Source organism: Leuresthes tenuis, unplaced genomic scaffold (assembly GCF_036924035.1).
Source record: "Leuresthes tenuis unplaced genomic scaffold, fLeuTen1.0.hap1 SCAF_14, whole genome shotgun sequence".
Lineage (NCBI taxonomy): Eukaryota > Metazoa > Chordata > Actinopteri > Atheriniformes > Atherinopsidae > Leuresthes > Leuresthes tenuis.
In genome coordinates, this window is record NW_027325368.1 from 5,440,161 (window position 1) to 5,455,131 (window position 14,971).

A 14,971-nucleotide genomic window follows, 5' to 3' on the forward strand; every position below is an offset into this window, starting at 1 on the left:
CTTTCAGAGCTCCGAGCAGTTTTCTGTCCCAAATGTTAAACCTGTTTATTTTAACATGTGAGGATTGACTAACGTCCATTATGAGAACCTCAAGTGGACGTTTGAAAAACTGCAGCTTCTGGCTATTTGCTGAAGAATTAAATAAATAATAAAAATGAAATGTTTCTTTACATCTACGTCTCACTGGAATAAAACACAAATGTGAGCTAATGTTTCAGGCTCCGTTTCTATAATCAGATCATTGTGGCCTGAGAGGCAAAACCCAGGGTAAATAAAGAGTTTTATAAGATATTTATGAACTCAAAGCTTCTTTAATCTGGTTTGTGACCTAAAAACAGAAGCATGAAATATGGAATAAATGTTTTTCTATTAAATCCTTTCAGATCTCTTGTTGAGTCAACAAATGTATACAAATAAAAATCTGATCTTTCTTTGTGCTTCCTCCGCTTCTTAAGCTCAACATTTAGTCCACTTCCATTAACTCTGCATCGCACAGAGCAAGAGTCCCACTTAATTGCTCATAATGTTATTTTAAGCCTCTTGGCTTGAGCCTCCAGATGGAATGGGGAATTTTCAGCCCTTGAGCAAGGCATTCGTTCTGGACAGCTGCATTTGCAGTTCATAAGCAGCCGCTGTGGTAAATGGGAGATGTGAGGCGATGGAGAGGAGGCTGCAGGGCTGCAGACTGAGTGACTCTCCTTAACTAGAGTGTGAAGAGACGGACCCACTTCATTAAACGACCTGTCTGCGTAAACACCGACTGCCTGAAGGACCGGCTGGAGTGACTGACTGACTGACTGCGTGTAGCCATCTGCAGGCAGCCACACAAACACACACTCTCCCTCCACCTTCCCCTTGCTCTTATTTTACGAGCCTCTGTGAGACTCAGCAGGGAGGCAAGAGGAGAGAGGGTGGAGGTTTGATGCCATGAATTAAAGCACCATCACCAGACTTTACAGCTGAGCGCTCACCTCCGTTTCTCATCAGGTGTGTACAGCGAAGAGCCGAACTCGGAGAAGCAGAGACAGAGGAGGCTTTGTTCCCCTGCAGGCTGCGGCACGCATCCCTCCAACTGTCTGACGCGACATGAAAAGCTACAGAACTGCTTTATTGTTAAGATTGTTCATTAGTGCATTTTGGTAGTCGTGTTTTCAGAGGATGATGTTGCAGTAAAATGCACATTAGTTGAATAAATGACTTGCAGTTCGGAGGTTTAACCCTTTAAGCTAACACTTAGAGGTCAGCATGGGTTAAAAAACTGTGCAGACAGCAAAGTGAGCTTTTAATGTTCGTGAAGTTATGGGCTTTTGACGGCGTTTCCTCTCTGGCTGTTGGCGGTTCTGTGTTTATGATCTGCAGCGTTCCCTGCGTCATTATATGAGCGTTTGTGTCATTGTTTATCTCCAGAGCGAACCTCTTACTTGGTTTGATGAAATCAGAGAAGATTGTGGGGTGTTTTGTAGCCTTTTGAGCTAAAATTAATAGCATAAAGAAGCAATGTCACTGAGCTGCTTGCCTCAATTTGCCATGTTTTCCTTCTGTCTGCATCTCTACTGTTAACTGACTAATCAAGGCAAGAAATCAGACTTAATCAGCCTTATTTACTCGTTTATAAAGTGTGTAAAGTCCTTAGTGTTGTGACAGTTAACATTTAAAAACATTTATATCTGTGCTCAGTATCTTTGTGTGTTCAGCGTTTGTTTAACAGAAAGCCTAAACTTTCCAATGCAATGCATTAGATGTAGGAGAGAGAAATACACTTCCTGTGTCCAGCTCATAAAGATACTCTTTAAACGTTACTGGCAGGTTCTCTGTCTACAAACTAATGCTGTTAGCCATGAGTGAAACGATCAGTCTGAGGACAAGCAACCGTCTGGAGGAGCCTCAGTCAAACCCTGCTGATGTTTCGGTGTTTCTATCTATTCTGGTTCAGCTGTAACAAACACTTTAAAGCAGACATTGTTATTTATCTGGAGGCTTGTTTTCGATTCAGAGAAGAGCCTCATTAGTCATACATTCCCGTGGTTCCACTCATTCTTACCTGAGAGCTTCTGACTCTTGACTTCTCGGGGTATATTTTGATATTCGACCCAGCTTCCTCTTCTCTGAAAGGTCAGAGGTCAAGCTCGGCCTCAAAACAAAGATCCCAGAGCTGCCGCTGATGTTTCTGTCCCACTCCAGGACGCCGCAGATTAACTGAAGTTAAGAAGTTTCCAGCTTGGACTCCTGCAAGCACTGCGAGGCTTCAGGGCTCACAAAGCAAAGTAGCAGGGAAGATTTATGGTTTATTTTGTATGTGTAGTTTGGACTCTTGTCTCTCTTGTTCATTAATAATCTGCAAAGCATTTGCAGGCTCCGTTAGGGGAGGATGTACTAACACAAATAAACAGTGTTAAGTTATTAGCACCCTGAAAAACACACGTAAAGAGCACACACAGGCTGAAACACACCTTTTTACACACTCCAGATGCCATGAAGGGGACAGTGGGAGGACAGGAGGGTGTCGGCAGGTAAAGGATGAGGTGCTGCAGCGATGGTGGGAGGTCCGCACAGCCAGCATGAAGAGAGCAGGAGACTGATGAAGCCTCTCAGTGGGACCAGCCTCCTGGTGCAGCAGATTTCTGTTATCACTTCCGTTTTCATGCTTCCTCACTCGCACACAGAGGAACATCACTTCCCCTCTTATAGGCTATCTGACTCTGTTCACGCTGCACTTTCATAAATCAGATTTCCTTTTCATTTACCCACTTGAGAAAGAGCTGATATTTTCTTATCAGTGTGAGAAACAGCAGCTTGTATATGTTCCTTTTACTTTAGACGTGGTGCATTCAAAGCACTGCATGCAGTCAGATATCAGACTTTAGAGGAACTCATATGTTCTGTGAATGTGCAGATAAAGCGGAGTTGCTTTAAAAGTGGAGGCTGGTTAATACACTTTCCATCATGGCGCCGTGTGGGTTATGTGTGACACATTCTGTGCAGATACTGGCTCTAAACATTAACATTTTCAGCCTGCAGAGAAAGCAAGACGAGCAGTTGAATAATTCATCTACTGAGAATTTTTCTCTGTGAGATCTTGCCGTCAACACTTAGACTCTAAATACCATCGGCTATGAGGATAAGAAGACCAAAACAAATCTGGCCTCTCAGCTGACCAGACTTGAATTTGGGAAAATCCCCCAATTCAGTCCAAATCCAGCAGCTCTTAGTGTCAGTAAGACAAATATCAACATGATGTTGTTTTGTTGTGGCTTTGCACTCTGAGTGTGTCTTTTCAGAGAATCAGAGAGAATCAGAGTCACTTTATTGTCATTACAACGATTGTGAGTACAACGAAATTAGCCCGGCAGCTTGCAAACGCATGTGCCAATTTAAAGAGTTGCAAAGGTGGGGAGAGAGGGAGAAAGGGGATGAAAACAAAGGAGAGGGAAGGGAAAACCCCTGCGTCCAGATCAGGCTCCTTAAAAGGAGCACAATGTGGATCCAGGAAAACAACCTCAGCAACACCCAAGGACAGCAATTAGCTCACAATCCAACATAGAACATTTGCTCGTTTCACACCTAAAAACGCAAGAAGGCGTGGGATGGCGGTAGCTTTTCAGCTTAATCAGCAGTTTGAAAGTATGGTACTTTGTACAAGACTCTCATTTCTTTATAGTTTTCTTCCAAGCAGCAGGACTTCCTTGTAATCTTTTAAAGTGGTCTCGATCAATAGTTCTACAGGCTTTTTGAAGGTCTTTTCAGTCCAGTCCAGAGGGATGTGGGTTTTTTTTTTGTTTATCAAGCCACTAAACACTGACCAATGAATAATTCGAGAATAAAAACGTAACTCGTCAAGTGTTGAAACAGTGTTGTCGACACATAACAGACAACTTGGCAAAGAACCAGTTTTAAATTGCACCGTTAGGCGCTTTGTTACGAGCAGCCTGTCACAAAGACGCATCATTTCTTCACATTTCTTTAGTTGCATCTATGAAAACTGTCAAATATAGTCTGATAGACATAAAATGGTATTCTTGCACCAACAAGGTGACCTGAAAATGCTGTTCAGTAACTGTAATGTTACTCTCCCATCTGTATTCACGACTTATCGTCTTTGGAACAACCCAAACCTGAACCTCTGTGTCCTCTCCCCTGCAGGTACGACTATGTGGCCGTTTACAACGGCGGGGACGAGTCTTCGCCCTTGGTGGGGAAGTTTTGTGGAAAAATCGCACCATCTCCGATCATCTCCAGCGGCAGCCAGCTCCTCATCAAGTTTGTCTCGGACTATGAGACCCACGGAGCGGGATTCTCCGTCCGATACGAGGTCTTCAAGACAGGTGTGTGTTCGTCTGTGGAGATGTGTTTGGTTTGCGTGGGCAGCTGCAGAACTTCAGCCTAATCTGACTGAAATTAGACTGGAGCTAATCAGGTTTACAGGAGTTTATTCTGTCATCTTCGGATTGATTTCATGCATCACATGAGCATGATGAAAAATAATCACTGTTTGAACACGTCTCATGAGGAAGCAGCAGATGATTGAAAGATTAAATTATGCCTGTGATTTGTGACTCAAAAGTTGGGCTGTTTTGGTCGCTTCTAACACATATGAATTCATTTACATTGTGTTTAATCTGGAATTGTGGAGGTTCCACTGATGGGATGTGAGACGGAAACGAGAGCCACTAGATTAGCGGCTCGGGATGTAAATGAGCTCCCGGGTTGGTGATCTTTATGGATTTTTGTTGACATTTTGGATGCAGTCGCTGTGAAGAGGATTAATAAAGAAATCCAAACAGAAACACAACCAAAAGCAGAGACCATGACAGCATCAGCTGGGGTCACGCGTGCTTGTGGTGCTGAATGAGGCAGCGAACCACGCACAGGGGCGCAGATGGGATTTTTGAACTGGACCAAGCTGTCTTACATTGTTTGTTTTTAGGAAAAACACTCTGATTGTCTTTTGTTTCTTCATTTTGTTTCTTTTTTTCTTGAATTGAAATCATCCGCTCTGTCACCGACACATATGCACCTCTTCAGGACCCTGGGGAGTGACAGACATCCCTTTGGTGCGTTCATTTACTATGAAACTCGGAACAATGTGACCCCAAAGTTGAGCCCTCCCAGCACATCCCAGCCTTACAAACATACAAAGAAGCAAATAGCATGAATTCTATGTAGAGCTGGTAAAATTAATCCGACTTTCCGAGTCGGGTTCAGATAAAAAATCTGACTTGGATCTAGGAAATTCCAACATCCGTGTACAACCTGAACGCATCATTAGTTGTAGCAAACAAACGCCGGGCTCTAAATGCACGCTGCGATGCAAATCAGTCAAAGTAACGGGACATTAACCATCGGTTTATCGTGATGTTTGCCGCCTTCAGTACAGACGGAATGGGGGGGGGATCGGGGTCACTATGAATCTGGGGGGTCAAGTCCCCCCCGTCTCTAGTGCCATCTGCGCCAACACAAACGCATCAGTCACAACCCTGCTTAACCCTGCTGAAGGCTGAAGGGTGTCACACAGGACTCGGGCGAGTTTACAGAACAGTCTGTGAACTGTACATAAAGCAGGTGGCAGCAGCTTTGCTGTTTCTTTGACAATGTGAGTAGAAAACATCATATTAGTTCATTGCCAGCAAATCTTTTACTCAAATACAAGCACTACTTCTCTGTTTTATCCTGGTGGGTCTAACTCAGAATACTTTGAAATGTCCTCAGGTATTTCTGTATTTGGTATCATTGTCTTCAAAAAGTTAGTTTTAAGACCTTCTACGCCAATAAAGTTCTTATTCTTCTTATTAGTTCTGATTTGAATCCTAGTTTCAATACAAATGAGCACCTTGTACCCAACAATTCTTCCATAAAATTAACTTGTAGTGATCTGGAAATGTCTCCAGACTAAACTAGATTGAACTCCGATAAAACAAAAGCACTTCTCAGTTGTTTGGTTAAACCTGGAACCTTTACCCAGTATTAACCTTCCTGAGAAAAAGAGTTTATACATTTGTCTTTATTTGCATGTTTGGCATCCTTGGTTTTCCAAACAGCCGGAGCTGAACTTCTGCAAGGTTGACCTCTGAGCTGCAAGACAAAGACACACAACTCATTGGAGAGACAGCGAGTCCCAGGTGGGGCAGGATGCTGGCAGGATAGACCTACATAAACACTCCCCGTGTAGGAAGGAGCCCCGATCCCTGTGTCCTACATTTGTATTTGCCCTTCCCTCCTGGGTCCACTTGAACAGCCGCCAAACCTGCAAATCTCCCATGACAGCTTCAATTTTCCAAAAAATGGAGAGTGAAGATAAATCAGATAAAATAAAAAAGGAGCATATGTGAGGTTCCTCTTCATTTTTTTTGTTTGCACCCCAGAGAGCAATAACCATTCACTGAGGATCCAGAAATAACAGTCCACAAGTGGACTTATGTTAGAGAGTACTTCACTGGGAAAAACAGAGAGAGGAGAGCTCTTCTGTTCTAGACTGAGCAGTGCTATGAGTGGGGTTAGAGGCCCGGCTCTCCAGACTTGTCTGTAAACTATAAAGTGAAGCTGCACTCTCGACTTTAATTTCAGGGTACAAAATGTGGCTGTGACTGATGGATGTCAGGACATTATTAGAGAGTCTGTAATAAAAGTGGGTCATTAAAGTGTTCAGGAGGAACAATCGCCAAGAGCATTTTTCCTAAAAGATGCTTTAAAGATGTAACTTCTTCAAAGCTTTTATCTCTCATAATGCATGCTGATGGGATTCATATGTTTTAAAGTTGGTGTCACTTTGCCATTAACTTGGAGAAAAAATTCAACCTTATATCATTATTTTCTGTGAGACAAATACTTACCATATACCATATTTCTTTATGTAGCACTTTAAAAATAAACAAACTTGTTTGAACAAAGTGCTGCACATCATAGGACCCCACAGATAAAAACACTAAAAACAGAGAAATTAAAACCATCTAAAAACAGACAGAACATAGTGCAATAAAAAATGAATAAACAGTCAAATTAATGTCAATCTCACGCTGGGTTAAAGGCCAAAGAATAAAAGTGTGTTTTCATATGAAGGAGCTTGTCTTATTTGCAAAGGAAACTTGTTCCACAGCGTTGGGGCCAAGACGGAAAAAGCTCGATCAACTCTAATTTTTCTTTGTGATTTGGGAATCGCTGGCAGCGTCTGGTCAGCTGACCCGAGGAAACAAGACGGGGTGGGGTGCCGCAGGTTAGACAAATAGGCTGGAGCAAGGCCATTAAAGGAGAAGTTCGTTTTTTTTTTTTAAACCTGGACCTTATTTCTGGCATAAAATACGTTCATCTGCTCACCGAGAACAGTTTGGTGAAAGTCGGCGTCCTTCGGACGGCATATTTAGATCACTCGTGATCCGCGTATAATGGGAGAGAACATGGCAGAGACAATACAGCCTCTAAATAAGGCATTATCTGTCTTTATTTCACCAACACTTTAAGCCGAATGAATGAATGAACGAACGCGCACTATTGCACTGTTAGCTCATAACTGCAATGTTGTTGTTATCCGCGGCTATGGGGGGGGCTTATGGGGTCTTTCTATACACGCGTCTACTTGGATGACGTCATCGACGTGCGCTGCTGCAGCACAGCTCATTCACTCCGTGCTCTGTGACAGTCGGCTAACTCCACACAAAGTTTGCAACTGATAGTTTTATGCAACATGGCAGGATATTTATCAGATTTTGACAACATGGAAGACGACTTTGAGTACAATCTACGTCTTCACCGGAGTGAATGAGCTGTGCTGCAGCGGCGCGCGTCGATGACGTCATTCAAGTATAAACCCCGATATCCCCGGACAACAACAACACGGTAGCTATTTAGCGGTCTGTTTGTCCATTTGTGTGTCAGTTGAAGCTAAATATCAGGGAACTTTGTGGAAAGGTGCAATACGACAGAGGAGATGATCCACTGAAGGTTCTGTGAAATTGGGAATTGGTCTTGGTGCTCCACACTTGTAAGTCGCTTTGAGTCCAAAGTATCTGTAATGTAAGATATTTACTTTTAGAAGCATTTAGTTTGAACCTTGGCTTTTATGTCATGCTCTCCTTCCTCAGCTGATTAAGCCGAACGCTTTTCCAACAGATCTACAACGTCTACCGCCTCGTTGAGAGTCGGCGTGACCTGATGAAAGCCGAAATGTTTCATCACAAAAACCCAAATCTGTCCCTGAGCGCTCTGCCTTTCTCAGATAAACGCACCTTTCTCACTAACGGAGCGACTTTGATCTTGTGTTGTCAGGCGTGCTGGTTTAAATCTGCAGGCAGGAATGAGGCCCAGATGTTGGGTTTGAGTCCACAGCTGCTCCACCTGCTGATTAAAACAGAGCAGCGCTTTTCCTGCTGCTGCTGTTGAGCTACAGCAACGCCTGGTCGCTGTCAGCACAGCTGTAGGTCAGACAAACCGAAACAGGCTGCAATGTGTGTATCTTTTACCTTATATCTTTTATTTTTCAGCACAGCTCTCTGCCTTTGTGGTGCAGTTAATGGTGTGTGTGCAGCAGACAGGTGTGTGGGACCTCAGGCTCATTTAGCTAATGGGCTGTTTGTCCTTGGAGGCAACAGCGGTGACCTGCAGATGAGATGGATGCTCTGGCATAGAAGAGCGGCTCTGAAACTAGGACAGAAGCTGGCATGTGTGTGTGCTGCCCTCAATATGGGTCCTCCCACCTCCTTGCAAGTTAAAAACAGCACTTGTTTTCGCTCAGGTAATCCCCTGCTTTGTTGCTGCCGTCTCTCTCGTCGCATTTAAAATCCAGAGCAGCAAACTGTAAGTCTGCTAAACGGAGGTGCTGCTTACAAACAGGCTGAGACCTCCAGCTTTGTCTCTGTGCTGCTATGCTTTCTAGTCCGTGTTTATCTTTATTTTATTAATTTTTACAGCCATTTTGCCAAAGCAACGCAATCCCACAGCACGATGTTTGATAAATACATTGGTCAGCAGCACAAAACGCGGGGATTTCACAATAAAAGCTCTGAAATTATAAGATTACAACACTTCCTGTGCTTTAAAAGCATTTCATGCCAACATCTGTCTTTTTGAGTCTTGTGCCAACATTTTGAATCACATCAATCTGTCACACTTGCTCAACATTTTCAAGCCTTCCAAACAAAGCTACATGCATACATTTGCTTTGCAAACTGCAATCATGGCTGAGTTTGACATTAAATGACACAAAAGTGATATTGCACAACCAATAAATGATCCAAAGCGGCCTTTGGGAAGTAGGAGGAGGTGAATGTTGGTGTTCCACCACCGACTGTGATGCCAGAGGAGCATAAATAAGAAAATGAATAAACATGGTTCGGCTTACATGTTATTAAAATCGAGGTGAAAGGTCACAACATGTATACCTCGTATAAAACAGCAGGCAAAGTGAGGTGAATGTGAATCACTGTAAATGTCACAAGGCAATGCCTTATTTCCAGATCCTTTTAAATAGCTGCTTTTAATAAAGGAATGCATGAAATCTTATATCTTAAAGGACATTTTCTCCGTGTTTTTGTGGCTTTTGTTCCACTTTGAGCCAGAAATCTCCACTTCAGTTAGCAGGAAACTCTCCAGTTTTCCTCTGATCTATATTCCTGAAGGCTTCTACTCAGAGGGATTGTTCATATATAATTCTCATCTTCATTTATGCAACGTGTTTTTAAAAAACACGGTGATTTACCCGAAATCCCCTCGGCAAACACCTTCAACTCCGATATGGCAACGAAATAAAACACGTCTTTATGCATTATTTAGATTTCTGGCTGGAAATGAATCCAAATTACAGCTTAAAATGCAATGCAGTTGAGAAGATTCTCCTCTCAGGGGAATTTACTGTGATATCTGCGAATGAAAGAATCACTTCAGCCCCCCCCCCCCCCCCGACACACACACACACAGACTGTTTTGTTCCACCTTTTAGCTGATATGTGTAAACAAACAAAAAAAAACCTGAAAAGCGGTTGATGCTCAGGCTTAGAAGGAAGAGTAAGCCTTTGAACTTCCATCCCTCTAACCTACACAAACATGAAAGATGATCTGAGTTTGCCTCGATGCAAAGAATCTGTGCTTTGATACTTGTCTGCTCTGCTCGGAGTTCTCCTGACCTCCTTCAGGCTGGTCCATCGTGCCTTTTTGTGCACAACTGAAACGCCTTTCAGCGACTCCAGTGTTAACAAGTCGGTTTCAGGTTGTGGTTTATAGCTTTATCTCACTCAGATGCACCCAGATTGCTAATTTCAGTTTGTTTTCTATGAAACCAGGATGTGGTTTGTGTGTTTCTGTTGGTTCTGTGCGACCGAGGAAAGCAAAATGTTGCGATGAGGTCTTCATAAAAATAGTGTTTTTCAGTATTGAATATGACAGAGACGTTGCCACGCCGACCCAGAGGAAATCGAGGCGCACAGTGTGCACGTGGAGCGTGACACATGAAAGCAGGGCTTTCAGCCTCAGTCCTTTCACCACAACATGCAGAGAGATAACTTGAGTCAGTGCGACTGCATTAAATTCTGCTTGATGCGACGTATTTCTCTGCTTACCTTTCTGCATTCGTTTGTATCTGTTTGCGGCTTCATCCCTCATCTCCATTCCTCTCCTCCCCGTCTGTCATTACGAGAAAAGCCTCTGAAACAACCACAAAGAGCAGCAACCCTCGTCCAGATGACATATTCTGTTAGTCTGCGCAGATGGCACTTGGCAGCGGTGGGTAATGGGTGTTTTTCTGTTCTGCTCGCTCGCATCGCTCCACCCTCTGCTGACCACAAAATACATTTCATTTATAAATGATAGCCAAGTGAGACCTCTTCGTCGTCCTGGGGCTATATTTGTCCCAACTCTCTCCTTTTATTGCACGTTTTTAAACCAGAAGCACATGTCTGTCTCTTCTCTTCTTCGTCTTTTTTTTTCTTTTTCATCAGAAGCCGCAGCTGATTGAAGGGTCGATGATCAAAAAAAGAGAAAAGATGAAAGTGATGATGACAGATGTGGGCGTCGTGTTGTTGAGAGAGGAATGCACTCTGGTTGGAACATAAGACAAAAACATGCATGCGGCCTCCATCACACTTTTTATGGCTTTTTGTTTATTTTTGGGAAAGTCTGAACAACTCGCTTGGGTTATGGTGATGGTAAGAAGTAAGTGCACCCTCTTTCAGTTCAAATATTTTAGGTATCAGGACAAAGTAAAAAGTCGGCAGATCCTGATTAGCTCTTAGATGTGAGGAAATACCTCAGATGGTTTGCAGCATTGGTTTCTGCACAGCTCTCTTAAGGTCCCACCACAGCATTTCAGTCAGGCTGAGGTCTGGACTCTGACTGGACCATTGCAACACCTTGATTCTTTTCTTTTTCACACATTCTGCTGTAGATCTGCTGCTGTGTTTGGGATCTTTGTCCTGTTGATGAGCCAGTTTCAGCCCAGCTTTAGCTGTGGGACAGATGGCCTCACATTTGGCTCTGGAATACTTTGGTATCCAGAGGAGTTCATGGTGGACTCAATGACTGCAAGGTGCCCAGGTCCTGTGGCTGCAGAACCAGCCCAGACCATCAGCCCTCCACCACCGTGCTTGACAGCTGGTATGAGGTGTTTGTGCTGATATGCTGTGTTTGGTTTCTTCCAAACGTGCTGCTGTGCATTATGACCAAACATCTCCACTTTGCTCTGGTCTGTCCAAAGGACATTGTTCCAGAAGTCTTGTGCTTTTTGTTCAGATGCATCTTTGCAAACCTCAGCTGTGCTGCCATGTTCTTTTTAGAGAGAAGAGGCTTTCTCCTGCAGCCCTTCCAAACAAGCCATCCTTGTTCAGTCTTTTTCTAACTGTGCTGTCATGAACTTTAACCTTTAACATGCTAACTGAGGCCTGTAGAGTCTGAGATGTAGCTCTTGGCTTTTTCACCTTGGGGTGAACTTGCTGGGACGTCCACTCCTGGGAAGATTGACAGCTGTCCTGAATGTTTTCCACTTGTGAATAATCTTTCTCTCTGTAGAACGATGGACTCCAGATAGTTTGGAAATGGCCTTATAACCCTTCCCAGACTGATGGTCATTGCTGATGTCTTTCCTCCTTGGCATCGTGTTAACACACACCTGAATGCTGACAGAACTTCTGCTTTTATAGAGCTGCTCACACTGACTGATGATCAGTTAATCAGTTAATTATTGATCAGCAGCACCTGGCTGCTACTGACCACCTTAGTTCCTGTGTAAGCAGTTAGGGTTCACTTAGTTTTTCACACACTATTTTTGACCCGGTTATCACTACATGAGTAATGACCCAATGTAATTATCCATCTGTTGTTGACCAGAAGTTGTTTGTTGCACTTTATAAAGACCAAGATTCATTAAAGGATGAAACCTTGAATATTAAGTGAATTCTTATCATGATTTTACATTTGATCTTACAGTTCTTATAGATTAGCTTTGTTTCAAGCAACAAATTATCTGTTTTTGCTATGAATTCAACACTTTGAGCATTTGAATGAAACATAGCTTGTGGGCTTTGAGCAATAACACAATCGCAAACATTGTAAATGTGATGTAATTCTCATGTTTCCTCAGCATTGAAAAATGAAACGTCATTCATTTTTGACCGTTACAGACATACAGCGGCGCACATTTTTCAGCCCAGCTGCACATTTCACAACCCAAAGTGTGCCAGCTGAGCTGAATCAGAGCCTGCCTCATCCCTCCTCATCATTTATCATGTCGCCCTTTTAATGACGCCACCTGTGTCAACAGCGAGGGGTCCTCCAGAGTGTGTGTGTGTGTGTCTCTTTGCGTTCCCATTTGTGTGGATTTGTGCTCAGATAACACGCAGGTCACATCTGGCCTGGCAACACGAGCGCGCTCCCGCCCCCCCGACGCACAGTTTCTGCCTCGGAGGGATGCTTGACCCTCAGACGCGCTTCGTGTCGTCTCCCTTTTGTACCCATCAGTCACCGTCTTGTAGCATCGCTCATGTCACTTTACGACAAGCAAGGTGTGGGCTGCCAGCCGGGTTGACTGATGCGAGCCGACGCAGATTTTTCACGAGCATTGTGTCGAAAAACGTGCACTTTTTGCACAAAAGACCAGCTTCTCTGTGTTTTTTGTGGAGGAGCAGCGTGCGATGCCATGTTGTTTTGGGTAGTCTCGAACTTGGGATTGATCACCAGTTATTGGTTGTTACGAGTCACGCTGGAGGCAGATGCACACAAACCTTTGCCTCTCAGAGGTGAGAAGCATCGGATCGTCTCTCTCAACTATCAGATGACAAAGCAAGAGTTTTGTAATTGTGTCCAAATCATGTGATTAAATCATGTGATTAAAGGCATGTGTTTGCACTGCGGTTGGTTTAGTTTAGAATAGATTAAACCAATTAATGTACATTAAGATGTTGATTTACTTCTTCTAACAACATGGAAAATGAACATTATTATTGTTTTTGTCATTTTCATTGCAAACAGATGATGAAACTGTGGGATCGTCATGTTTGTTCGTGTGTTCGGATGCATCTAATGAGCTGTTATGGTTGTTTCGGCCTGTTTCTGAGTTCATCTGTGCGTGTTTATGTTGTTTGTTGGCCATCAGTCTCAGTGTCTGGGACGGTCAATAAATACCAGTCAAACACCCCCCCACCCCAGTCGCAGCGCAAACACAGACGGCTCCGACGGAGGAGGAAATTGTTTCTGTCAATAAAACAAAGGTTTTGTTTTGGGAACATCTTAAAAATCTCCCAGAGATCATTTAACGTGATTTAGGTCAGAAGTTGTTTTGTCTCCAGGAGAGAAAGTGTTTTTTCCCAGTTTCCCCAATTTCCTCCATGTTTTCCAAGAAGATCCGGTCAAGGACTGATGATGTTTTATGTTCCAAAATTCTTTGTTTTTGCTGCTGTTCAGACAGGAAAAAATCAGAAATCTGAACAGAAACAAGACAAAGTCAGAACTGCAGCTCCAATAATCTACAAAAAGACCTGAAAGTTAAAAATCTGGTTTCACTGGACTGTTTTAAGAGGTTGTTGAGGCGGACACGTCTGGCTTTTTATCTCATGACTAATTTTAATTTTGACCTGATTCTGTGTTTTTTAATGTATTGAATTCTAGTTTCACGTTTTTTTTGTGTATTTGTTTGTCTGAAACGGTTCAATGTACCGCTGGACACTCTTGAAAAAGCGATTTTTAATCTAATTGAGGTTTAACTGGTCAAATAAAGGTTGAATTACAAAAATATAAAACATTTGGGTAATGCAGTGACGTTGTGGGGAATTTATTTCTTCTTCTAAGTCAGTGTTTTTCAATCCTGGTCCTCGGAGAGCACTGCCCTGCATGTTTTAGATGTTTCCTGCTCCAACACACCTGATTCAAATGAGTGGCTCATTATCAGGCCACTGAGGAGCTTGATGCTGAGCTGATCATTTGAATCAGGGGGTGTTGGAGCAGGAAAAGTTCTAAGTCATTATAAAACTTAACTGAAGTGCTGTTCAGAGTGACAGTACCGTCACCCCTCACTGCCCTCTAACCCCCGCAGAGTTCACACCTTTGCCCGGGCGAGAATTAGTCACTCCGTAGAAACGCCGCTGGACATTTTAAAAACTCGTGCTTCCTCTCATCTGTCCTCGCAGGTCCAGAATGTTCCAGGAACTTCACGACTCCCTCAGGAGTCATCAAGACGCCGGGCTTCCCAGAGAAGTACCCCAACAACCTGGACTGCACCTTCATGATCTTCGCCCCCAAGATGTCGGAGATCGTGGTGGAGTTCGACAGCTTCACCATGGAGCCCGACACCACGCCACCGCCGGGCGCCCAGTGCCGATACGACTGGCTGGAAATCTGGGACGGCTTCCCTGCAGGTGAGAGTTATTTTAGCAAGAAAATGATGCTGCAGAGTTTATGAACAAGCTCCTTAACAAGGAGAAAACATCAGAAAAGGCTGATATTAAGATGGATAACTTATAGATTAACTCGTTTACACACAGAAATGCATAATTTAGAATAA

General features: G+C 43.4%; 2 protein-coding genes across 3 annotated transcripts in view; both read left to right on the forward strand.

The window, feature by feature from the left end:
• pard3ab (par-3 family cell polarity regulator alpha, b) overlaps positions 1–14,971 on the forward strand; it is a 447,253-nt gene that overhangs the window by 388,253 nt on the left and 44,029 nt on the right. The gene's annotated exons all lie outside the window — the stretch shown is intronic.
• Positions 1–14,971, forward strand: part of LOC140268733 (neuropilin-1a-like) — an 89,189-nt gene that overhangs the window by 20,586 nt on the left and 53,632 nt on the right. Inside the window, exons 3-4 of the mRNA XM_072363703.1 lie at positions 4,141–4,322; positions 14,598–14,825. Of these exons, the coding sequence (XP_072219804.1) occupies positions 4,141–4,322; positions 14,598–14,825 (410 nt within the window). The remainder of the gene's footprint in view (positions 1–4,140; positions 4,323–14,597; positions 14,826–14,971) is intronic.